Genomic DNA, 23,410 nt, shown 5'->3' with positions numbered 1-23,410 from the left:
GCAGGAGGCAGCGGGCATTGCTGTGGCACGCAGCTCTCGGCACGCCACCGAGCCTGGGAGGCACCTCTGCTGCTGGGGGGGCCGGCGGCCTCGCGGGGGGAACCTGCCAAACAGGAGCACCAGGGCCGGGAGCGGGCTGAACGCCCAGTCTCACCCGCAGGGTGCTGATTAGGTCTCCCCTAATTGCAGCCACCCGGAGCCAAGTGTCAGCAGATCCTCCAGGCTGCTGCTCCATCCCTCCGGCGGTTGCACCCCTGTCCTAAAAATAGGGCTGGGTGGGACCTCAGCACGGGGCTGGTGCCTGCCCCGATGGGCGGCTGCTCGGCCCCTCCTGCAGCTTTGGGGCTGGGGAGAGGCTCCTGGGGTTGGGGGGGGTCTCCATCCACCCACTGTAGATAAGGGCCTGGGTGCGGGGCAGGGTTTTGGCAGGGAAAGGGGGGCTGCAGTGGGCCGGAAGCCATTTGCAGCCAGCAAACGTTTCACCAAACCGTGGATGCCATCTCTGCCAAAGAGCTTTGGGTAAAACATATTTAAATGTCTCTCAGACACCCAAAAGATTAAAAAAAAACGCAAAGCTGCGCCCAGGGGTGTCTCTGCAGCGAGGCAGAGAGCGCTAAGGGGCTTCCCTAAGACTGCAGAGCTCTGTCCCACGTCATGAAGGAGCAAAACAAAGGAGGAAAATTCCCCTTTGTGCAGGCACACGGATGCCTGCAGCCCCTGCCTGCTTTGTGTCACCCCTGCCGTCACCCCTGCCCCGCTGTCCCACCGTCCCCTGTGCTCCCACCCAAGGAGCAGGGGGCTGCTGGCCCCGTCCCTCCCGTAACGCCCTGCTCCGTGCTTCCTGCAGGGCTCGGGGCCGCCGTCGCCGTCCCTGTGACCACGGAGGGGCCGTTTGGTACCCACACGGCTTCTCCCACCGCGGCGCAGAGCGAGGCACGGGGCGCCCTGCCGCTGGGCACCGCGGGGACGAGCACCGCCGTGGCTGAGACTGAGACAACCGAGAGCATCCTCGCGGGACGCCCGGCGAGCCCGTCCTTCCCCTCCGGGGCTGAGGCAGATTTGGTGACCACGACCAGCGCTTCGACCAGCGCTCCGGCTGCGGGGAGCGATGCTGAGGCTGGGCTCAGCCCCAGCGCAGCAACACAGGCTCCCAGCAGAGAGCCCCAGGCGGTGACGGACGTGGCCACGTCTCTTAATGCGTCCCAGGGAAACCAGACGGTTTTGGCTGCCGCCTTGGTTTTCACCCCCCAGCCCGCTTTCACCCCCAGCGCAGAGCTTGATGTAACGGTGGCCGCTCCTGCTGCACCCCCCGGGGCCACCCCTCTGTTTGCAGACATGAGCAAGGACATCCTCGCGTCGGTGACAAGGGAAGGAGCGGACTTGGAGCCCACGGCTGATGCCACATCCCTCCCTGCCACCCTGCCACCAGCAGCCATGGGGGCAGAGCCGACAACCGGCAGCCCCCTGGGTCCCCATGTCACCGCACTGCTGAGCCAAGGGCTGGCCACGGCCACGGGAGCTGCGGAGGAAGGTGTCACCCTGCCTGGGGACAGCCAAGGAGAAGGCAGTGCCCCCTCCTCGATCCCCAGCCCCAGGGCTGGGGGGCTGCTCACGACACGGTGGGACGAGGTGCTGAGTGAGACCGTGGGTGTCACCCCGGGGCCAGCAGCTCTGGGGTCTGGCGATGCGGGAGATGCAGTAAATGGTGCTGTCGGCAAAACTGATTCATCCCATCTGGCTCCAGAGAATGGGACAGTGTCGGGAGCAGCAGAAAACCCAGGGCAGACTTCCCTCCTCGCTGGACAGGCAGGGCTGAGCCCGGCCACCTCACCAGGACCGGCCAGTGGCGGGGATGGAGATGTGCAGGGAGCCCCAGCGGTGTCACCGGCCAGCCCCGGCTCAGCCCCAGCTCCTGCAGCCCCCGAGGCACCTGGGGAGCGAGGGGACACGGCCACCTCGCTTCTGGCCTCCAGGGCCCCCACGGATGTGCAGAGCGACACGGATGCCCCAGCCCCATCCATCACACTGCCCCTGCCCACGGGGGCTGTGGGTCCGGCCGAGCCTTCCCTGCAGCCTGCCCCATGGCAGAGCCCCACCGGAGAACAGCAACCGCAGCTTGCCGCCGCTCTGCCGTCCCACACGGACACCCCCAGTGCTCCCGGGGCTGCTTTCCCACCCCCAGGGGCTGCAGCTGGTGATGGGGCAGAGACAACAGCGAACCCCGACCTCGGTGCTGCCCCAGGAGCGCCTGCCTCGCTGTCCCCTGGGGGGTCACAGCCATGGGGGACAGCAGCCGGTGCTCCCGAGGGAGCTGATGGAGCTGGCACCGTCCCGAATTCAGCTCTGGATGCTGCCAGCCTGGCTTCTTCTGGACCCAATGGCCTGGCAGGGCCTACTCAGGGGGACACAGCAGACACGGCACGGGCAGGGGACACAGGGGACAGCAGTCCTTACGCAGGCACCCAGGGTGACACCAGCTCTTCGTCCAGCAGCGCTCAGCAGGGTCCCGCTGACACCGCAGAGCTGCCAGCAGCCCCAGCAGGAGCCCTGCCCAGCACCGAGCTGTCCCCTGCTGCAGCACCTGGGGACGGAGCAGGAGCATCCCCGGCACCGGGAGAAGTGTCCCCGCCTGGTCCCACGGCTCCCGGCCATGTGGGGCTGGAGCCCGACCTCTCAGGGGCTGAAGGACCAGGACCCCTGCCCAGCCAAGCCCCAGGTGCTCCCGGCACTGCTTTCCCACCTCCTGTTGCTGCGTCTGGAGCTGCGTTTGGGACCAGCGATGGGGCAGAGAGGGCAGCAAACCCCGACCTAGGTGCTGCCCGGGGAGCCCCCATATCCCCATTCCTTGTGGGGTCACAGCCGTGGGGGATGGCAGCTGGTGCTCCCATGGGAGCAGCTCTCCCTGGGGCTGAGGGACCAGGCACAGGCTTCAGTTCGACACTGGATGCCCCCGGCTCAGCATCGCATGGATCCGTGGGAGCCCCATCGCCCACCCTCGGGGTCCAGCCCGGCGCAGACCTGGGGGTGCCGGGAGCAGAGGGGCAGGCGCTGGGAGGCAGCGGGACTGGGTCTGAGCCATCCCTGAGCTCCTCTCCTGGCGCTGGGATGGAGGTCGGGATGGATCTACTGCCTGGTGCCGTGTCCCTGCCCGGTCCTGCTTCTCCCGGTGACACGCTCACAGCACCCTCTGTTTTGGATTCAGCCAGCCCAGGTGCCCTGGGAGGAGTGGACGCTGCTGTGCAGCCTGCCCTGGGTGCTGGTCCTGGCGCCCATCCTCCTGCAGGAGGAGGTGGGGGCGAAGGGGCTGGGGCTGGCAATGGGGAGTCCCTGGGGGTGTCCCAGGACCTGGATGGAGCAGCTGGAGCCTCTGGTGGAGGAACGGGAGCCGTGCTGCACTCTGCATCTCCCTCCCCATCTCCCGAGGGATCTTCTTCAGCCCGGACAAGCGGTGGAGCTGCTGAGGGAGCAGGAGGTCCTGGAGCTGGTGGAGCTGGTGTAGGACTGAGCCCAGGCCCAGAGGCTGCTGGCCCCCAAGGCGATGAGGAGACCCCTGTGCCTGCCCCCGGCATCCAGAGCGGCGCCGACCTCGGGCTCTCTGATGCGAACCTGAGCCAAACCAATGTGGTGCAGCTGGCTGGAGGAGAAACGGGAGCCTCGGCCCCTTGGGCACCTTCCCCTGGTGCCGGCACAGCAGACGGGGCAGGGGCCATCATCCAGATAACATCAGGGGTGCTGGCCCCCTCCGTCCTGTCCTCTCCCTGGGAGGTGCAGCCCCTGGTCCCGGTGGCCCCGGATGCCTCCAGCCCCTTGCTGGCTGCCTCTGCTGGGGGCATGGGGGGGAGCTCAGCACCAGCACCCAACGGGGGCCCCCCCTCTGCCTCCGGCACCCCAAGTGGGAGCAGCCCCTTGGCACTGGGCTCCCCGCTGGCTGCAGCGGTGGCAGGTGCTGGGAGCACTCTGCCAGGGTCCCCCGAATATGAAATGGCCTCAGGGATGCCAGCACCTTTGGGAGAAGAGTCCCCACATGCCCCCGCGCCCCCCAACACTGCCCCTGCTCTGCCTCCAGCCTCAGAGAGAGAGGATGCAGCAGAGGGGGTGGCTGCTCGCCCCCCACCAGTTTCCTCTCCGGTTTCTGGAAGTGAGTGGGGCGCGGGGACACGGGGAGAGCTGGGGGCTGCCGCTGGGGGGGCTGCCACCTTCATTCCTCCTCTCCAGCCTGGGGGCCCCGTGGTCCCCCCCAGACCCTCGGTGGCTGAAGGCAGAGGGGACACCGATGGCCCTGTGCCTGGGGCACCACGTCCCAGTGTCTCTGTAGGACCAGGAGGAGCTGGGGGAGCCTTGGAGACCCCCACTCAGCCCCTGGCGGGGGGCAGCCCGGGGTCTCTCTCTGTCCTTCCTCCCACTGGCCCCGCTGCTGGCAGCCCCCTGCCCAAAATCCCGGGGCCGGGACCTGCCAGGGGTTCATCGCCCCCAGTCCTGCACCCCTCCTTGGGCAGTGCCACCCCTGCAAATGGGGTCCCTGCCGCCGGCGGGGCGAGCGTCCCCGCACCCATCCCAGGCCAGGGGGGAGCCCAGGGGGGGTCTCTCCCCACCACCCTGCATCCAGCCGTGTCCTGCAGCCCAACCCTGCCAGCTCCCAGCCCTGGGGGCAAGAAGGGGCTGCCGGGGCCAGGGAAAAATGAGGCAGCCTCTCTCGCCACCCGTGCATCATCCTTCACGTTTCCAGCTCCACCACGATCAGCAGCGGCTGCCCCAGTCCCTCCGCCCGGCCCCACAGGTAGGTCATGCACCGGGTAGGGCAGGGAGAGGGGTGGGAGAGGGTTCCTGCAAGGGAAGGTGATGTGCAGGGTGTCCCGGTGTCCCCCATCCTCCTGCTGCCCAGCCTGTGTCTCTGAATGCAGAATTGTTTCAGCCATTTGTGTTGGCACAGACCAAAGATTTTGCTATAACCTAGTTTGTTTTTTTTTTATTTTTTTTTCTGTTTTTGTTTGTTTGTTTGTTTGTTTTTCTGTTTTAGTCGCAGCTGTGTCCCTCTATGGATACGGACCAAGGGAAAACGACCGCGAGTACGTGGAAAGGAGAGTGGACTTCAACTCTCCCCTTTTCAAGCCCGAGACTGGGTTCCCGTTTGGGAAAACCCTCCGTGACTCTCTCTACGTGAGTCTGCATTGCCCTGACTTGCTGCAGGGTGGGCGGCCGTCCCCCAAAAACCTTGGGGAGACACCAGGAGCTGGGGCCCGGCTTGGGATTCATGCAGGCACGGGTTGGTTGGGATGCTTGCAGGGTCCGTTTGCGGCAGGAGGTGACTTTGTGGCCATTTCATCTCCTCCCCCTGTGCTCAGTTTACAGACAATGGCCAGATCATCTTCCCAGCCTCCGACAGCAGCATCCCCACATCCCCCAACCCGCCTCCCGGGGGGTTCAACGGCCACGAGGAGGTGCCCATGATCGCCGTGTTTTGGGACAACACCGACTTCTCCAGGGGCACCGGCACCACCTTTTATCAGGTGGGTGAAGCCATCCTTGTGCGTGACCGCGTTAAGCACCTTTAGGTGATCCATGTTTGAGGATGCCCCTTGGGATGTATGATCGATGGGGCTGGCCGGTGGCATTTCAGTTTTCTGGGCCAGATCTAAGAGGTTTTGGTCCTGTGTGAGTCCATCACCTGCACAGAGGCTGGGCGGAAAGGCTCTGCCAGCCAAACCCGTGTCTCAGTACGGAGCATCACGAACCGATCTCCCTTTGAGACCCAAAATTCAGCGCCGCCTGCACTTTGCTGGGAGACAAAGCATGTGTGCACACCCTAAACCCGCAGGAGTTCCTCACCCTGAATTCGGAGAAGCCGCCCTTCATCCGCGACGTGGAGGCGAAGGTCCGGCGGTACCTGAGGTCCTCCTACTCTGCAGCCTGGACCCTGAAGGTCACCTGGGACAAGGCGCCTGCCTACGGCGCGCGGGGCGACAGCCGGAGGGTAAGGGGCTGCCGGGGCTCGGGGGTGGCCGGGTGCTAAAGGTGAGAGCTGCACCCATGGGTGCCTGCACAGAAGGAGCCGGTTCTGCCAAAAATGTCAGTCCTGAAGCCGCCCAGCCTCCATTTGTCGTGTCAGGAAGCCAGGCCTTCTCTCCACCACCACCTGCAGCGACCCACACCCTATTTTAAATTTAGTTTTAAACCCAGCAGCTTTGCTTGGCTTCTTACCCGCCTGCCATGCTTCTCCCCAGACGAACACGTACCAGGCGGTCCTCACCACCGACGGCTTCAGGTCCTACGTCCTGCTCCTGTACCAGGACGGGGGCATGCGGTGGGATTACAGCCAGCTGCCGGCTGCGAACGCGCTCATCGGCTACACCAGGTACTGCGCGTGGTGTTATAGCACAGGGCTGCACCAGGGCTGCTGGGTGATCCGAGCCGGGAAGGGCGATGCCTGACTCTCCCCCTTCCCTCTGCGCAGCGGGGATGGCTCTTACCACAACGATGACCTGACTCAAGGACCCCCGGCTGCCAAATATCGCCCTGACCAGTTCAGGGGATACAACACAGGTAGGGGCACGGCCCGGGGAAGCTCTGCAGGGGGATGGGGACATCCCCAGGACAGGGGTGGAATCCAGGTGGTGCAGCAAGGCTCTCAGAGAGGTCATTGTCAGTGGGATTTCGCCCTGAGCACATAAAATGCCACCCCTGGGCACCAGCTGTGCCTTGAGGCTGAGCCTGAAACACCCTTGGCACATCAATTTTTGGTGCCATGGCTGTGTCCTGGGGATTTCTTCTTTGTCAAGTGCTGCTCCCCCCATTTCCCTGGCGCTGGGGGACTGTTGTGTATGGGGTCCCGGGGCTGGGGGCATCCCGGTCACATCTCGTGCCTCCCCTCCTGCACAGATCTCCGTGGGCTGTGGCTGTACAAGCTGGAGAGCCGCGTGGGCATCAACTACCGCCTGAAGTGCCTGGCGTGGACGGGGCGGCAGCAGGAGCCGCGGACGTGGAGCCAGGACCTGCCCGCCTGCCCCTGCTCCCTGCAGCAAGGGCAGCAGGACCCACGCTTCAAGAGCAGCCGGGGAGGCAAGTGGCACCGCCGTGCCCAGCGTGTCCCCTGCGGGGTGGCTGGGTGTCCCCTCCTGGGTGTCCCCTCCTCGGTGTCCCCTCTTGGGGGAGACCCCGCCATCCCCTTTGGGACCCCTGCAGCGCCCAAAAGCTGATGGCAGCCCCGTTTTAGGCTGGTGGTCTGCCCGTGTGTCCATGCTGCACTCCGCCTCTCCCAACCGGTACGGTGCCGGCGTGCGCTGCCTGTACGACAGCCGGGGGCAGCTCGTGGAGGGGCGGCAGGAGAGGTACTGGAGGTCCTCCAGACAGGCGTCCCCATACCGTGGTAAGCACAGCCGGCCTCGGGCATCCCAGAGCTGCCAACCAAGGCGTGGGTGGGCTGGAAGCATCCCCGTGCCAAGCTGCACGGCTCCAACTGGAGCCTGTAAATCGTTTTAATCCCCATGCCACCCTGTCTTCTGGCACTTTGGGGGTGCACGGGGCTGTGCTGCGGCGAGCGCCCTGCTTGCTTGGAGCCAGTTGCCCCCACTCTTCTCCCCTCCTCAGCCCCTGCTTCTGATTTCTTTAATCCTTGCCCCCAGACCAGGAGCTGAAGCTGTACGACTGGTGCTGCAACCAGGCGGCAAGCGCCCGCCTCTGCGCCCGCTACGGCGAGAAGAGGCCGAGGATCGGCTGTGACGGATACCAGGCACTTGGCATGGGTGGGTTCCCAGCCCCTGTGTGCTGGGGTGATGCAGCCTCTGTGCCAAAGCGGGGGACATCCCAGCCACCCCCGGTTAGTGCAACAAGAGCCCTGGGCAGGTCAGATGGGGAGGGTAAGCAGGTTGGGTCCCGCTGCTCCGTGCAGCACCCAGCAGCTCCGTGCAGCACCCAGTACCTCCATACAGCGCCCAGTACCTCCATACAGCGCCCAGTTCCTCCGTGCAGCACCCAATCCCTCCCCTAGGCAGGCACCTGGGGGTGGCATCACCACAGTGACAGCGGCTCTGGGTGTGAGCTGACCTGGGTCTTTCTTGCAATCCACAGCAGATTCCTCAGAAGACAACGACTCAGAGGAGCAGAGAGGTGAGCGGGCTCAGGGGGCTCCTCTCCACCAGCCTCCACTCCTCAGTCCTGCTGCCCCCTCCCCAGGAGGCAGAAATCCCCTTGGGGGGGTCGCTGCTCACCCCAGACCCTCAGGTAGGCGATGGCCGAGCTCTCACCACTTCTTTGCAGATGAGGAGGACGAGTAACTCAGGGGATGCACATCCACAACACGGTCTGGACCACGGCTGATCCTCTGAGTCCTTTGCTCCCGATCACACCCAGCAAACCTGCGTGTCCCCCTGCGTGTCCCCGCTCCCCCCGGCAGTGGTCACCCCGTGCCAGTGGTCGCCTTCACCGTAGAAGTTCTCGTTTCCCCCCAGGCTGCCACCTCCTTGCTGGTGGCAGGGGGACAGGCAGTGCCACCGTGTCCCTTGTCCCTGCTCCCCTGCCTGGGGCTGGCCGGGCGAAGGCTGGCGCTACCTCCCGTGCTGGCGGGGGGGTTCGGGTCACCTTGCATGGGGCCACCCCCACGATCAGAAATGTTGGGAGAAAAGTAATAATTTGTGAGTGTGAGAGAACATCTGCACTTCTTCTGAAACCACAAGTAGTCCTTGTTAAATCTAGTCTCTTCAATAAAGTGTCGGAGGGTCTGAGCATCACTGTGGTGTCTGTCGGGGGGGGCAGGAGGAGGAAGGGGGCAGGCTTGGAGCGGGGACCAGGGCCTGACCAGTCCAATCTGGGGGAGCTGTGAGGTGGGGTGCGCACACTACGCAGCAGCATGCTGTCATTTCACATTTATTCTGTTCATAATGGGTCATGATCCCTGGGTCCAGCTGTGCTGTGCAGGGGCACACCAGACAGACTCACCCATGGATGACCCCAGTCACTTCTGCAGGTCCTCAGCAGGAGGCGAGACCCCCGCTTTGCTGACCCAAGCAGCCCCCCAGTAGCACAGGCACCTCCCACAGCCCCCAGATGCGATGCACCATGCCCAGCGGGCACGTGCCCGGAGCCCCCCATCCGATCCTGCCCCTGCCCCGGGTGGGCACGGATGCTGGGACCCCCGGGAGCGGCCACGTCTCGCTGCTGGGGAGGCTGCATGGAGGCTACGGCTGCAGGGCAGGTTGGCTTGGAGCCCTGACCTGGGGTCTCTTGATCCTTATCTGCAAAGAAGGGATGGGACAAGCAGTGCTGGTTTTGCTACAAGGCCCAGTAGCAGTGCAGCCCCCGATGTCCCTGATGCTTTGGGAGTGGGCACCGCAGGGCAGCGCCAATGGACTTTGAGCCCCGGGACAAGGACATCGGTGCCCGGCCAGGCCAGCGCCACCCCACGCAGGGGACAATAACCCCAGGCAGACCTGGACGGATGGGTCGATGGCCTGGAGCTGCGGCTCCCAGAGCCTTCCTGAGCCGTGGGAGCGGGTGCTCTCTGCTCTCTCTGCTGCCTTGGTCAGGGCTGGGGTGGGGGAGAGGAGCAGAGCTGGGGGACACCGGGGGGCACAGAGCCACCCCAGTGACCCAGCATGTGCCCAAGCTGGGGCATGGCTGCCGCACAAAGCAGAGGCAGGCTGGGTTAGGTTGCAGGGTGTGCTCACAGGAGAACTGCCGAGGCCTCCAGAAGGTGTCCTTGGTCCTAGGAGAGGGGCACAGAATGGGGACAACGGGTCAGGGGAGCTGGGAGAGCCCCCGCCTTGTCCCATTTCCAGTGTGGGGAGCAGTGACTGAGCGTGGGGTAGACGGGGCTTCGGGACAGGGATTTAAGGGAAAAAAGCCCCTGCTATTGCACACACACACCGTTTCTTGCCCTGCCCCAAGTACAAGTGACAGCCAACACTTCCCTGCCCAACTCTTTCCAGGGGACCATGAGTTTCAGTGGAGAACATTTGGATGGCATTCAAATTCAAGTCAAATGGAAAGCCCTTCTGTAACCAAGCACTGGGTGGGATGAGGAAGAAATGCAAATAATCTCTGACATGGGGACGAAAAAGGAAGCTGAAATCATCCCGCTGATGTTATTGTACCAGGTACCTGCAGCAGGGGCTGGGCCCTGCTCAGCCCCTTCCCCAGGGCAGCAGCACCCTTTGCCCTTTTTTCCCCAGGATGGATTTTCCACTACATTTTCATCCTGGCAAACCTCTTCCTGAGGCCCTGCCAAAATTCCCTGCTGCTCTCACACCCCACAGCACCCATCCCGTGTGGGTCCAGCCCCCGCTGCCCCAAGCCCCTCACTCACCCCCAGGGGTCCCGGTGCCGGCGGCAGAGGTGCAAGGCGAGGCAGGTGGCGGCGAGCAGGAGGCAGAGCAAAGCCAGGGCCCCCAGCAGGATGCCGAGGAAGGCGGCGAGGCTGACGGTGAGCTGCTCACACCGTGCACCGGCCGGGGAGAAGATGGAGAAGGGGGTGCAGCTGCGGAGGGGACGGAGACAAGGTTTGGCTGTGGGGAGAGGCGGCCACATGGGGTGGCCTCCACCATGGTGTCACTGCTACCTACCTGCACATGGGGCCCTCGGGCAGGTGCCGGCACTGGCCGCCGTGCTGGCAGTAGCCTTTCTTGCAAGGGGAGATGCAGAGGAAGCCAGTGGTCCCCACGTAGTCCAGCTGGTAGCCTTCGTAGCCGTACAGAGCGCAGGAGAAGTAGTGCCTCAGCTCCGCCACCGTCACTGGCGAGAGATGGCACGGGTTTGGCTGTGTGGCCCATAATTTGGGGTGTCCCTGGGTTTTGGGGCAGCATCCCCAGGTCCCCCAGAGCCGGATCCCTTGGATGGGAATCACCACCGACCCCTCTCCTCCACCCCACAAACCCCAGGGCATGCCGGGTGGCAGGGGATGGGCCGTGGGGACACCACGGTGCCGGGGGCACTCACGTTTCACCACGTCGGTGACATTGTCCAGGTGCAGGTGCTCAAAGAGGACGTGTGTGCCCACGTCCCGCTGTCCCCGCCGCTCGTTGAAGGCGCTGGCGATGGCCCCCACCAGCTCCTCGTTCAGGAAGCGGATCACGGAGCCGCTGCTGCCGTAGTTGAACTCGGCCACCACGGCGAAGGTGAAGCCAGCAGCCGCCCTGCAGAGAGAGGAGCTGGCTGCTGGCATCCCCACCAGCACTGAGCAGGGCGGCCAGGCTGCACCGTGCCTCAGTTTCCCCACGTGTGGGCAGGGAGGGAAAGAAGGGGGCTCATTATTGTAAGGTATTTCCAAGGGTTTAACAGTTTTGGGGCTGGATAAATAGGTGGCCCAGGGGGAAATGCCCTTTGTGCCCCAACCCTTGCCTCATCTGCTCGACACTCACATGTGGGTGATGTTGGTGTTGCTCTGGAAAGCCTTCACCTCCAGGGAGCCCAGGATCGCCGAGACCTGTGCTGAGAGGTGTGGGGGGATTAGTGGAAGGCTGCAGGCACCGTGCCCCAGCCCCAAGGGCTGCTCAGGCCTCGTTCCTGCCTTGGGGACCTGGCACATGGCAGCAGGGAGCATGCGGAAAGGCGATGGCCATGCTCCAGGAGCTGATGGGATGCCATGGGAGGGGATGCACAGGGTGCAGGAGGCACGGGCACCCCACGCCATGACATCCCCCCATCCCTGAGCCACAGTGACACCCTGTCCCCTGCCAGCTACGTACGGTGACATTGACTTCCCCAGCTGTGGCATTTTGCAGAGCCCTGACCCGCAGACGCACACTCCTCCGGGGCAGATCTGCCAGGCAAAACCACAGCGGTGCCTTTTGTGCCCCAGGGCTGGCCAAACCAGGATGGGGCATGGGGCACAGGCACCCACCTGGGCTGGCCGGGGGCCGAAAGTCCCCCCCTGCCACCAAGCAGCGTTGGTCGGTGAAGGCCGGGGGACACACGCAGGCGGGTGCACAGGAGGAGGGGTGCAGGTGACAGCGTCCCCCGTTGCTGCAGAAGCCCTCGGGGCAGGAGCGGGACCCGCAGGCTGTGCCACAGCCCGGCCCCTCGCCTGCGGGACAGGAGCAGGGGTGACACGGGGACACCAGTCTGCGCCCACACGGCTCAGGGGCAGGCACTGGTCAAAGTGCACTGCTCCATCCTCGCTGCTCCCACGCTGCGATGCTTTTCTTCCCCTCTTTTTTTTTTTTTTTTTCCCTTTTTTGGGGCCGAGATCCCAAAGCACATCCCAGGATGCCATCACTCACCCTCTACACCAGGTGGGCAGGAGCAGGTATAGCTGCCCACGGTGTTGGTGCAGGTGCCGTTCCCTGGACACGCCGTCCCCTGCGCGCACTCATCGATATCTGCGGGGACAACGCTGCATGGCACCAGGCAAAGCCCTTTGGCACCCCATTCCTCCCCAAAGCCAGCCTCATCACCTGAGCAGTGCCTCCCGTCACCCATCAGGCCGGGCGGGCAAGGGTCGCAGCCGGCGAGCGGGTCACAGCCCACCCCAGGGAAGCACCCCTGGGCGCAAGGGTCCGGCGGGTGCTGGCAGAAGGGACCCGAGTAGCCGTCGTCACACCTGCAGGCTGCCAGCTGCCAAGGGGATGGGGACACCAGCTTAGGGGACACGAGGATGGATGGGCGGAGAGGATGGTGCCAGAGGAGCTTCCTGGCATGTGGTGCTGCCCCATGCTGTTACCTGCAGGGAGGAGCCGTTGACGGTGGCCGTGTCGTTGTAGTTGCACTCGTGGCTCGTGCGGCAGCTGCAGAGGGTGAAGCTGAGCTGGAGGAGGGCGGCGAGGTGCTGGGAGCCCACGGCCTGCAGGGTGATGCTGAGCGGGGCCGTCCCGCGGGGCTCCCACGTCAGGGTGCCGTTCTCTACAGGAGCCAGAGGAGGAGGTGGGCACGCAGTGGGGGTCACATCCCTGTCCTCCTGGAGGGGTTCCCCCTGGAGCCCGGTGTCTGTGCGGTGCCCATCCTGCCCCGGCTGCCCGCTGTCCCCATCCCTACCCGAAATGTTGAGCTCCGGGGAGATGTGGGGGACAAAGAGCGCGCCCGGCCCCTCAGCTCGGTACTGCCTCGTGACCTGCTCTGTCCTGAAGGCTGTGAGCGACGGGTCGCCGGTGATGACGGGAGGGAAGGCGTCTGAGGAAACAGCAGCCCGGTGTGCTTGCCATGTGGCCTTGGCATCCTTTGGCTCTGTGTCCCTCTTGGCCAGGAGGGGACAGACCCCAGGCAGGTGTAGCTGTGACCGGCCACCAAAAATCCCCCCTAGATGGCATCTCCAGGGCTGGAGAGCAGCCAGCCAGGCAATGCAACTCAAGACCTTGGTGGCATCTATCCTGCTGGTGGCATCTCCCAGGTGTGGAGAAAAATCCAAGACCTTGGACCTCAGGAGTCGTTATCCAAGCCCATGCCCTCGTGGAGCTGAGGACCTGCTCCACTTACTGAGTGCCGTCTTCTTCTCCTGGAAGTCCTCCCCGAGGCTCTGGGTGGCCAGGCCCAGGGTCACGTCCCCTGTGCTCAGCGTATCGTAGACGCACTCCTTGCTGCCGCGGCACTGCGAGGCTGCCCACTGGTACTGGCTTTCGTTCTCCTGCCGCAGCCGAGACAAGAAGATGGGGGTGAAGTTCTTCTCCGGTGTGGCCAGGGGCTGGGCGAACAGGCTGTGCTCTCCAACAGCCCCTGCAAGAGAGCACACCGTGGGTAGGGCCTTCGGTTTCTAAAGTTCGTTCTCTTCAGGGATGGTTTACATGGAGCAATGAAGAGACCAAAGGGTTCCCTGGCACCAGTCTTGCCGAGACAAATGTCCAAATCCCCCTAGCCAAAGCATGGCCAGAAGGTGTTGGAGCGCGGGGATGGCCAGGGTGGATCCCAAGCCCAGCCTTACAGGTCATCCCGTAGCTGAAGATCTCCTCCTCGCTGCTGTTCACAGGGATGCTGGTCCCGTTTGACATCTGGAAGTCATCTGCGGGGTTGTTGTTCCACACACCTGTGGGAGCACCACCAGAGGATTGGGGTCCCACCTCCAGTGTCACCCGGGGACACCCAGAACCATGCTCCCACCACCTCTGCTGCCCGCTTTGGGGTGGGAAGGGGACCTTGCACCCTGGCCCTGCAAGCATGCCGGAGGAGAAATGAGGCTGCTGTGGCCCAGCTGGCAGTGCCCTCACCCAGGAGGCCCGTGGTGCTGTTGCGGTACCGATCTGGCAGGCTGCACACCATGCTGAGGAGCCCGGCGCTGGCTGAGATGGAGATGGAGACGGTGCCGTCAAAGGTGGCCGTGATGGAGGAGGTGTTGACCAGCAGCACCCCAGGGCTGTAGTGCACCTCGGCACCCATGTCTGCAAGGGGATATGAACACAAGGGGAGAGCCCACGTGAGTCTGGGTCTGAAGTGATGCCTCTGAATTCGGGGAGGGGAGCTCTCCCCATCCCCCTGGCCAGGTCCCCGTGGGATGGGGACACCCCTCAACCCCCCCAGACACACTGAACATTTTAACACCACCTCCCGCTCACCTTGGGAGTAGGAAAACTGGATGGTTTGGTAGTTCAGGAGGACTTGGATGTCACCCTGGCTCCCCAAAGTCCACTCAACCTGCAAATGGCAATGGATGTCCCCATCAGCCCCTCCGCTTGTCCCTCCCCACCTCCTGCTCGGTACGTGATGTTACACCCCATCCTTCTCCAGCCCCAGCAGAGATATTCAGCCTGGGGGCCATACTAGCATGCTCGTCACCCCAAGCAAATGCAATACAATGCAGCTTGGGTGGTTGTGTGGGTGAAGACGGAGAACTGCTCCCTGCTGCCACCATCCCGGGGCACATCCAGGCTGCCACCGCTGCTTGGCTGACCCTTGGAACATGGAGAGCTGCAGTGGTGGGCTCCAGGCTCTCTCCTGCTGCTCAGGGGCTCCTTCTGGTGACACTGGGAGATGTTGCTTGCTGAAAAGGGTGCGGGGAGCAATTCTGCAAAGCAAGGAAGAGCACGCACAGGCACTACCATGTCCAAAGGAGACCGGTGGTCGGGGTGCAGTGGGAGGGCTGGAGCAGCCCGTGTCCCTGCAGGGCTCCAGGCCCATGCTGGACAGCTTGCAAGAGGTGTCAGAGCCATGCCTCGTTAGTCTTAGCCCAACCCACTGCCCTTAGCAGCTTGCTGGGCTGACGGGAGGTGGCAGGATGCTCCTCTGGTCCCGAGCACTTGTAGGTACGTGCAGAATGCAACACCCCAGCTGCCCGAGGGGCCTGTCCTGTTAGATGCTCAAACCGATTCCTCGGTCACTCCTACTCACTGTGGTGGTGGTGCTGGAGACGTACTGGGCAGCGAAGGCCACGAAGTTGGTGGCCTGGGCTGTGCCAGTCCGGGCCATGCGCCCTTGCAGCACGAAGCTGCTCCGGGCATCACCGGCCAGCAACAGGACAAAGTCCCCGAGGCCATTGAACGTGTAGGTGAGGCCATCCAGGGTGGTGATGTGGGGGTCCCCGAAGGCACTGGCTGGGGTCCGAAGGAGATGGAGATATTTTGGGGGGGAGGAAGGAAAACGAATGCTGGTGTCATCGCATGGAGGAGGGCAAATCACAGTGCTCAGCAGTCTCCATCAGGATGCTGCGAAGTGCGGGTGGCTCTGCCTGGCACGGGGACTACATATGGCCGTGCCACCCGCCCCAGCACAGAGGACAGGGACCCCGGGGACTCACCGGGGGTGGGCGGCACGTATCCCTTGCAGCTGGTCCTCGGTCTCTTCTCGGCAAACCTGGTGCAGAACCGGGGCTTCCCCACGCGCCGGCAGCACCACTCGAACGCCTCCAGCTCCTCGTCTGTGGGAGGAGGGCAGATGGGTGCTGGGACCCCGCTGCGCCTGGAGAACACCCGGTGCACGGGGGGACCCTGTGGGTGCTTTAGGGAGCACTGTGCCCACTTACCGGCCGTGGTGTGGGTGGGTGGGCTCCAGGCTCTCTCCTGCCAGCCCTCCAGAAAGCTCGTGCCTCGGTACAAGCACCGCACCCCAGCACCTGCCCGGCTGGGGGACGCGGTGCGCAGCACCCTCACAGCGGTGTCTGCTGGGTCTGAGACATCCCGGGGGGTGGCAGCCGCCCCGGCTGCGGGAGGGGGCTCAGCCCCACGCTCAGCACCTCTGCTCCGGCGGTAGCGGGGGTCCAGCTCGGCCTGGGGCCGTGAGCAGGGGCAGGGTGGCAGCTCCATGCTCCAGGTGGCCGGGGCAGGCTGTGCCTCCAGCCACGCCAGGCACCGCAGCCGGTAGTTCACCCGGCCGCGGCTGTCCAGCCGGTACAGCCACAGCCCCCGCACGTCTGGGGGGATGACAGGAGAACAACACACACATTGGAGCTGCAGCGACCACCAAAACCCCACAGGGGGGTCCTGACACCATCCGTCCCCCCCCAGCCCTGGGCCAAGGGTGCCGTACCGGTGCCAGAGCTGCGGTGCTGGTCGGGTCGGTACTTAACAGCCGGTGGCTTTTGAGTCAGCTCGTTGTTTTGGGCATACCCATCGCCGCTGTGTAAAGAGAGCGGGTCTGGGGTTAGGGTTGGGTTGGGGTCTCCCTCCCACGTCCCCCATCACCACTGCCTGCCAAGCAAGAAGGGGAAGGGCTGCGGCGGGGCGATGGCTCGGCACAGAGCGGCCGGCAGGATTTCAGGCTGGGGGGGCTCCGTGGGTTTTCCTGCCAGTTTGCAGAGAGAGGGTTTAAATGGGATGGGGTTACGCAAGGTGGGAGCTGGGCTCTCCTGGGCTGGAGGCCTCTGGTGGCCCCAGCATGGTGGAGGAATACAAGGTGCCCCAAAACACACACAGACGTGGGGACACGGCACCTGGAGAAGCCGATCAGCACGTTCCCGGCTGCCAGCCCGGCGTAGTCCCACCTCATGCCGCCGTCCTGGTACAGCAGCAGGGCGAAGGACTGGTTCCCATCGGTGGAGAGGACGGCCTGGTACGTGCTTGTCTGCAGGAACCCGCAGCGCCCCGTTAGCACCCCCAGAGCCTCCCTCCCCTCTCCCGAAGCACAGATCGAGGATGCAGCAGGATTGAAATGTAAAAATACATCGTGCCCTGGTGTGGGGCTGGGCTAAACCAAGGCGAGACCCCCAAATACCCCAACCAGCTGGGCTCTGCCATGCCCCATCCATCGCTGGTGGCTGTCCCCTTTGTCATCTGCCCTGCGCTCACCCGAGCATCGTCCTGCTGGGACGGGTACGCTGGGGCCTTCTCCCACGTCACCTTCAGGGTCCATCTCGCTGTGTAAGGGGTTTTCAGGTATTTCTCAATTTTTGCCTCCACATCACGAATGAGGGGGTCTCGGGTAGATCCGAGGGTGGGGTACTCCTGCTTTTTGCAAGGGGGGGTCGGTGGGTGAGGGCTGATGGGGGCACTGGGATCTCTGGGCGCAGGTCCCCAGCAGCCCTGACCTGGTACCAGGTGGTGCCAACGCCATGCGAGAAATCTGCGTCCTCCCAAAACACGGCCACCGTCGGCAGCGCCTCACGGCCACTGAATCCCCGGGCAGGTGGGTTGGGGTTGGAGGGGACGACGTTGTCCGTGGGTGGGAAAATGATTTGCCCGTTGTCTGTAAACTGACCGAAATCACCCATTAGGCACTGGCACCTGGCTCCCCGGGCGGTTCCCCCTGGCCTGGGGGGATTTTAATCCCTACTCTGCACATGTGCAAGCAGTAAATGTCTATTTTAAGTTGGGAAAAAATAACATTCAGATTAAATTAGGTTTCTGTTCCATTTTTGTGTCTCTGTGTGTGTTTTTTTTTTTTTTTTTTTTTTTTTTTCCTATGGAGCTGTACATCCCTTACATGCTCTGCGGCCACAGAAACTCACGTAGAGGGAGTCACGCAGCGCCTTCCCGAAGGGGAACCCGATCTCCGGCTTGAACAAGGGGGAATTAAAATCCACCGTCCTCTGGACACACTCTCTGTCACCTCCCTCTGTGCCAAACGGGTACAGGGACACCGCCGGGCCTGGGACGGGCAGGAGATTAATGGAGAAGGTTAGAAACGATTAACTTCTGCCCCAGCTTTCTCGCAGCCAAGACAAGCATGCCCTCGTGCCGTGGGATGCAATTTTAGGAATGACAGACGAGGAGAGCCCCTCCGGAGAGCCGTCCCCCGGGGTGCCCCCGCCCGCCCCGATGCTGTCACGATTTTTAACCCAATTTGGTCTTGGGTGACTCAAGCAGGGCTCGCATCTGGAGGAAATGAGCCACTCCGGTGACTCCTCCAATTTTGGGCTGGAATGCTGTGAATAATGAACCCGACGCGCTGTGCCCGGCACGTCCTAAGGCGGGCGGGGGGGGCTCTGTGCCTGCGGATGCTTAACCCTACAAACCCCGCTGCTTCCCGGGTGGGATTTAGGCAAAATTCTGAGCAGGTATTTTGGTGACTTCGCTCACTTCAGCTGTAAAGGTTAAGGCAAAAAAAAACACGAAAAGGAGGAGAGCTGGGATGAGGAAGGGGTGCAGGGTTTGGCCCCTGCAGTGGTGAGCGGGGAGCTTGGGATGCACGGACGGGGCCGAGCCCCCCCAGGGCTTTGGGACTCTTCCTACTGTGACCACGGTGCTGTGCCAGCCGACAGCCCCCTCCTCTTCATTGCCTCAAGGAGGAAGAAAATCGACTTACCGAGCCCGTGGCTGGGCTGGGGCTCAGACAGGGGGTGTCCGTGGCTGGAAGTGGTGTGAGCAGGCGTCCTCGGTGTGGTGGCCGGTCCCCTCTGTGTCTCCAAAGCAGGAGCTGCCCCGGTGGGGCTGGTGGCTGCTGGCGGGGTCCCTCTGGCCAGGCTGGGCACGACAGCAAACGCAGGGCTGGCATCGTGGCTCGTCACCCTGCCTGGGGCGGTGGGGACATCGTGGGTGACAGAGGGGGACGGGGTGCTGACGGTGGCCTTGGCCATGGCAGATGTGGTGTGCCCGGTCACCACGGGGGTGTCCCTGCTGGGGGAGCCAGCCGACATTTCGGTGTCACTGGCGGGGACGGGGGCTGTCCAGGATGTGGCTGTGGTTTCCCATGTATATGTGCTGGCAGTGCTCAGCGAGGACACCCCGACAGAGAGCTTGTCCTCAGCAGCTGGGCCATGGGTGCTGCTGGTGGCCTCGCTGGGTGGCCCAGGGGGGACATGGGGGCTGTACAGAGCAGAGGTGGTGCTGGAGGCAGTGGAGGAGGGTGCTGTGACCGTGCTGAGACCGGCATCGCTTGTTCCTGCTGCCGGACCGGTGGCACTGGTGCTGGGTGTCACAGAGGATGCCACCACCGCCGGACTGGTGTCCCCAAGCACAGGAGGGGACATGCTCACATCTGGCTCAGCCGTGCTGTGACTGAGGACAGGGGATGGTGCTGTGACCGGCTCCGGAGCTGTGGGTGACACCGTGCCTGCCCCTGCCACAGGGTTTTGGCTGCCCGGTGCATAGGGTGACACCGGGGTGGCCCTGATGGTGCCTGGCTCAGCACCCCCAGCCACAGGGGTGGGCAGAGTGTGGGGCAGCCCCACGGCCCCGTCCCCCGAGGTGCCCAGGGATGTCTCCGTGCCCCTGCCCACTGTTGGCTGAGCAGTGCTGTAGCTGTGCTCCTGCGTGGCCGTGCCGGGCTGAGCAGTGCTGCTGGCTCTGTTTGGGGGTGACACCGATGGAGTTGTCCCCACGGAGGTGTTCCCACTGCTGGGTGTAGCTGTCAGGGCATCCCCTGCAGGACTTTCATACGGGGTCGAGCCTGGCGCTGCCTGCGTGGTGCTGCCGTCTCCTGCTGGCCGGGGCCTGCCCCCAGCTCCCTCGGTGGCTGTGGTTTGGGCAGGCTGAGCTGTTACCGGTGGGGGATCCTGGCTGCCAGCGGTGGTGCCGAGGGGCACGGCTGTGTCCGGAGCTGGGCTGGGGTCTGCTGTGGCCGACGGGGCCGAGCGACTGCCTCTGGGGACCAGGAGGGGAAAGCTCGTCGGTGGCTCGGTTTTGGGGACGTCGGTCCCTGGGGTGGATGGCTCTGGTGATGGCCCGGTGGTGACAATGACATGGCTGGGAGCTGTCCCCGATGGGTCGGTGCCCACACCCGGGGACACCGTCCCCACTGCTCGCCCGGCGGTGCTGCCATCAGGACGGGCAGTAGGGGCACCCAGCGCTGGCAGCAGGGCGGCTGGAGACAGCAAGGAGGTGCCTGATGCCACCTCCGGGGTGCTGCTGGATGGGGACACCCCCACTGCCATCCCTGCGGTGGCACTGCTGTCCCATGGGATGCCTGCCCATGGTACCCCAGGGGTGCTGAGTGTCCTGGGTACCCCTGAAGCAGCTGGGGTGGCACTGGAGCTGCCATCCCGTGCCATCACAGTAGTGTCGCTGCTGGCTGGTGATGCTGTCTCCAGCCCTGCTTCACTAATTGGAGTTTTGCTAACGAGGGCAGCTGGCTGGGTCCCGGTGCCATACCCTTGGAGGGAAGACGTCGGCTTTGCTCCATCCATGAGGGACAGGGACGTGCCCATACTGGGGCTGGCCGGAGGGTATCTGTCCCCGTCTGCCTGTGCCGTGGTGGTCCTGGGGACTGCAGAGGAGGACCCAGAGGAGAGGCCACCACCAGGGAGTGACACAGCAGGGGCCATGCTGGGGACCTGCCCCGCGTCCAGCTGCATGGGGGTGGCCTCGGTGTGCAGGGCGGCAGTGCCCGTTGTGGCTCCAGCACCAGTGGCCACCAGCTCAGCATTTCCCAGGGCTGGAAGTGGCGTGGTGGGGCCGTGCGCTGTGGCGGTGACATCCAGTGCCATGGCTGGTGGTCCCAGGGACGGTGTGGTGGCACGGGGACGGGTGGCAGGGTTGGATCCGAGCAGCCCGGCTCCAGCAGTGCCAGGGGCTGGTGTCCCTGGCTCCGCAGCCTCGCTGACAGCAGCAGTGGCAGGAGGAGAGGTGATCGCTGCTGAGGATGCTCCTGGGGTGGCTGCAGGTGCTGGGATCCTGGATCCTTCTGTGGCTGCGTGGAGGGGACCCCCGGTGGCTGCTGACATGGTGGGGTCGGTGACATGGCCAGCCAGGGCTGCTGGTGGCTCCACGGAGTGGCCCGTGTCCCCAGGGGAGGCCGGCAAGATGCTGGCTGCAGTGGCAGGAGGAGGGGTGGCCGTGTCCAGCTCTGGTGTGGCCTTTTGGGACGGGAGCGCGGTGGTTGCGTATGGCTCGGCGGGGCTCTTGCTGATGGCAGGGGGTGATGTCCCTGTGCTGTGTTCGACACGGGATGGCACGGTAGTCCACGCTGTCCCCAGCGTCCCCTCTGCAGTGACAGCGCTGTAGGGCTGCGCCAACTCACTGGCATCGGTCGCTTTGCTTGTGGCTGAGGAAGATGCTTTTGTCCCCAGCACCGGTTGAGCAGCAAGGACAAGTGCCACTGGTGGAGACAAACCTCTGCCTGGTGCTGGGACGTGACCTGTCAGCGTACTGGCACCACCTGTAAGTGCTTTGGGCACGGTCCTTTGCTCTACAGGGACGGCTGTTCCCAGTTTTGGCTCTCCAGCAATGTTCTCCACCCCTCTGAACACCTCTGGACCCTGCTCAGGGGCAGTGCTGCTGCCTGATGGCACTATTTTGCCTGTCCCCTTCTCAGTGGGGACAGATGGAGCTGGGGACAACATGGCTGTGGCTGGCCCACCACCGGTGAGAGCCACCGTGTGCCCTGCTGGCACAGGGGACAGCAGCTGAGGGGTGACAGGAGCTGGAGGGACACTGGGCGGATGGCCAGCAGGGTTCGGGGAGGAAAACCCAGCCCCTGCCTGGGGAATATCCCCTGCTGCCAACCCCCCAGAGAGAGCTGCTGTGCCAGGGGGCTCCTCCTGCTCCTTGCTGGGGCTTGTGGGGACCTGTGCTGCCATCACCTCCGTCCCTACATCACCTGCGAGGAGGGACAAGGCGCTCCTACCTGCGCCCGGCGGCGTGTGGGTCGCGCTCGGCAGCGCCGGGACCAGCTCCCTGGCAGGCAGGGACCTGCTCCGAGTGGCGTTACCTGAACTGTCCCCGGGGACAGAGGGCTGCTCCGGCGGGCTGGCTGTGCTGCTGGGGGACACCTGGCACATGCCCAGCCTGGCCACGGTGGGTGACACGTCCGGAGGCAGCTCGGCGCTATCAGCCGCACGGGAGATGCTGCCCGGCTCTGCTCCTGCAGCCCCTGGCAGGGTTTGCAAGTGAGTGAGGGCAGGACGGGCATGCCAGCCCTTTGCTGCATCGTGGTTCCCATCCCTCCTCCCCACCGTGCCTGGCTGCTTCAAGAAGGTGTCCCCGTGCCACCAAGGGCAGCCCCGGCACCGCAGCTGGACAAACACCAAGAGCGAGGCGGACACCCGGCGCTCGTGCCTTCCCCTTGCACAAATCCCCCATCTGATCTGCAAGCCGATGGAGTGTGAACGCCTTGCACCAGCACTGCACACTTGGAAACTGGGGTCAGTTTTGGGACTGCTGGATGCCACCGTTCATGGCTCCAGCGACCTGACCCCAGAGCCTGTCCCGCGCCCCCGCTGTGGACACGCAGAGCAGCCGGCACCATCACAGCCCGTCACCCGTAACCCAGATGGGATCAGCCACCCCGGCACTTACCCAGCAGCACCCAGAGCCCCCAGCTCCAGAGCGGCCACCAGCACCCCATGGTGTGGCAGCAGCAGGCTCCCAGCGTCGCTGGCACCTCCCGTGGCTCCCAGTGTCCGAGGGGAGTGATGCAGCGGGGCGGCCCCACCAGCGAGCACTGCCCCGTGCCAGCCCTCCTCCCGCTGCCACCAGCGCCACGTGCCCTGCCCCGGGGCACCGACAGCTCCCCATTCCTAGGGGGTGGCCGTGTCCCAGCCCTGGGGATGTGCTGGTGCTGGGGGACACTCCTAGTCCTTGCTTTAGCCATGGGGAGGCTTTGGGATCTTACCCAGATCGACCCCACGGTTGACACCCCAAGGTTGGGGGCATCTGTAGGGTCGATAAATGCTGGGGGCTACCTGGTGGGCTGTAAGAGGACACGGGATGGTGAGAGGGGCTGGGGTCCCCAGCACTGCTGGGAGGGGGTGCTCCCCCCAGCCTGGCACCCACCCCTCCCCGTTTGCTGCCACGTCCTGGCCACGCTTGACCAGGCAGCCGATAACCCCTGGCACCCGTGGGCTCGCCGCCAAGGAGGAACAAGGAAGGGAGCAGCTCCCACCGCCTCGGGGTCCGGCGCTGCTTAACCCTTCCCCATCCCGGGGGCATGGCATCACCCCCCCCCCAGGCCACGCAGAGACCTGGTGGTGCTCATCCCACCCCTGCCCGACACCCATGGCCGTGCCCTACCCCAGCGCACTGATGCTTTGCTGCTCGGGGGCGATCCCTGCTCATGCAGCCCCCCCCCCAAAAAAAAATCCAGTCCTGGATTCTGCATAAGCCCACCTGCCCAAAAGGGACCCTGGCTATTAGGGGGCTCTCTGGGGATGGGGGCAGCGCATGGGGCATCCCAACTTTGCCCCCGAAGG

General features: G+C 64.4%; 1 protein-coding gene across 1 annotated transcript; it reads right to left on the bottom strand.

Moving 5' to 3' along the window:
- Positions 1–9,264: 9,264 nt before the first annotated feature.
- MUC4 (mucin 4, cell surface associated) lies at positions 9,265–18,919 on the bottom strand. The gene is made up of 25 exons (XM_050712599.1): positions 18,589–18,919; positions 17,792–17,931; positions 17,372–17,536; positions 17,149–17,288; positions 16,939–16,951; positions 16,778–16,908; positions 16,375–16,463; positions 15,872–16,258; positions 15,647–15,766; positions 15,241–15,443; positions 14,707–14,804; positions 14,469–14,602; positions 14,124–14,294; positions 13,841–13,942; positions 13,399–13,635; positions 12,961–13,095; positions 12,650–12,828; positions 12,405–12,543; positions 12,210–12,308; positions 11,831–12,013; positions 11,349–11,418; positions 10,927–11,123; positions 10,554–10,722; positions 10,298–10,468; positions 9,265–9,697 (listed from the first exon to the last, which is right to left on the bottom strand). The coding sequence occupies exons 1-25, from the start codon at positions 18,917–18,919 to the stop codon at positions 9,265–9,267; spliced, it is 4,236 nt and encodes a 1,411-aa protein (XP_050568556.1).
- Between the last annotated feature and the right edge of the window lie 4,491 nt (positions 18,920–23,410).

Source organism: Cygnus atratus, chromosome 9 (assembly GCF_013377495.2).
Source record: "Cygnus atratus isolate AKBS03 ecotype Queensland, Australia chromosome 9, CAtr_DNAZoo_HiC_assembly, whole genome shotgun sequence".
Lineage (NCBI taxonomy): Eukaryota > Metazoa > Chordata > Aves > Anseriformes > Anatidae > Cygnus > Cygnus atratus.
The sequence above is the reverse complement of the archived record's forward strand: the minus strand, read 5'-3'. Positions and strand labels throughout refer to the sequence as shown.

Bases quoted from the DNA above. Each gene is read 5' to 3' on its own strand.
- MUC4 (XM_050712599.1), bottom strand. From the start codon at position 18,919: ATGTCGGCTGGCTCCCCCAGCAGGGACACCCCCGTGGTGACCGGGCAC. The intron at 14,805-15,240 runs GTGAGTAGGAGT...CCATGTTCCAAG, and splicing joins TCTCCAGCACCACCACCACA to GGTCAGCCAAGCAGCGGTGG. The intron at 10,469-10,553 runs GTAGGTAGCAGT...TCCCCTCCGCAG, and splicing joins CCCGAGGGCCCCATGTGCAG to CTGCACCCCCTTCTCCATCT.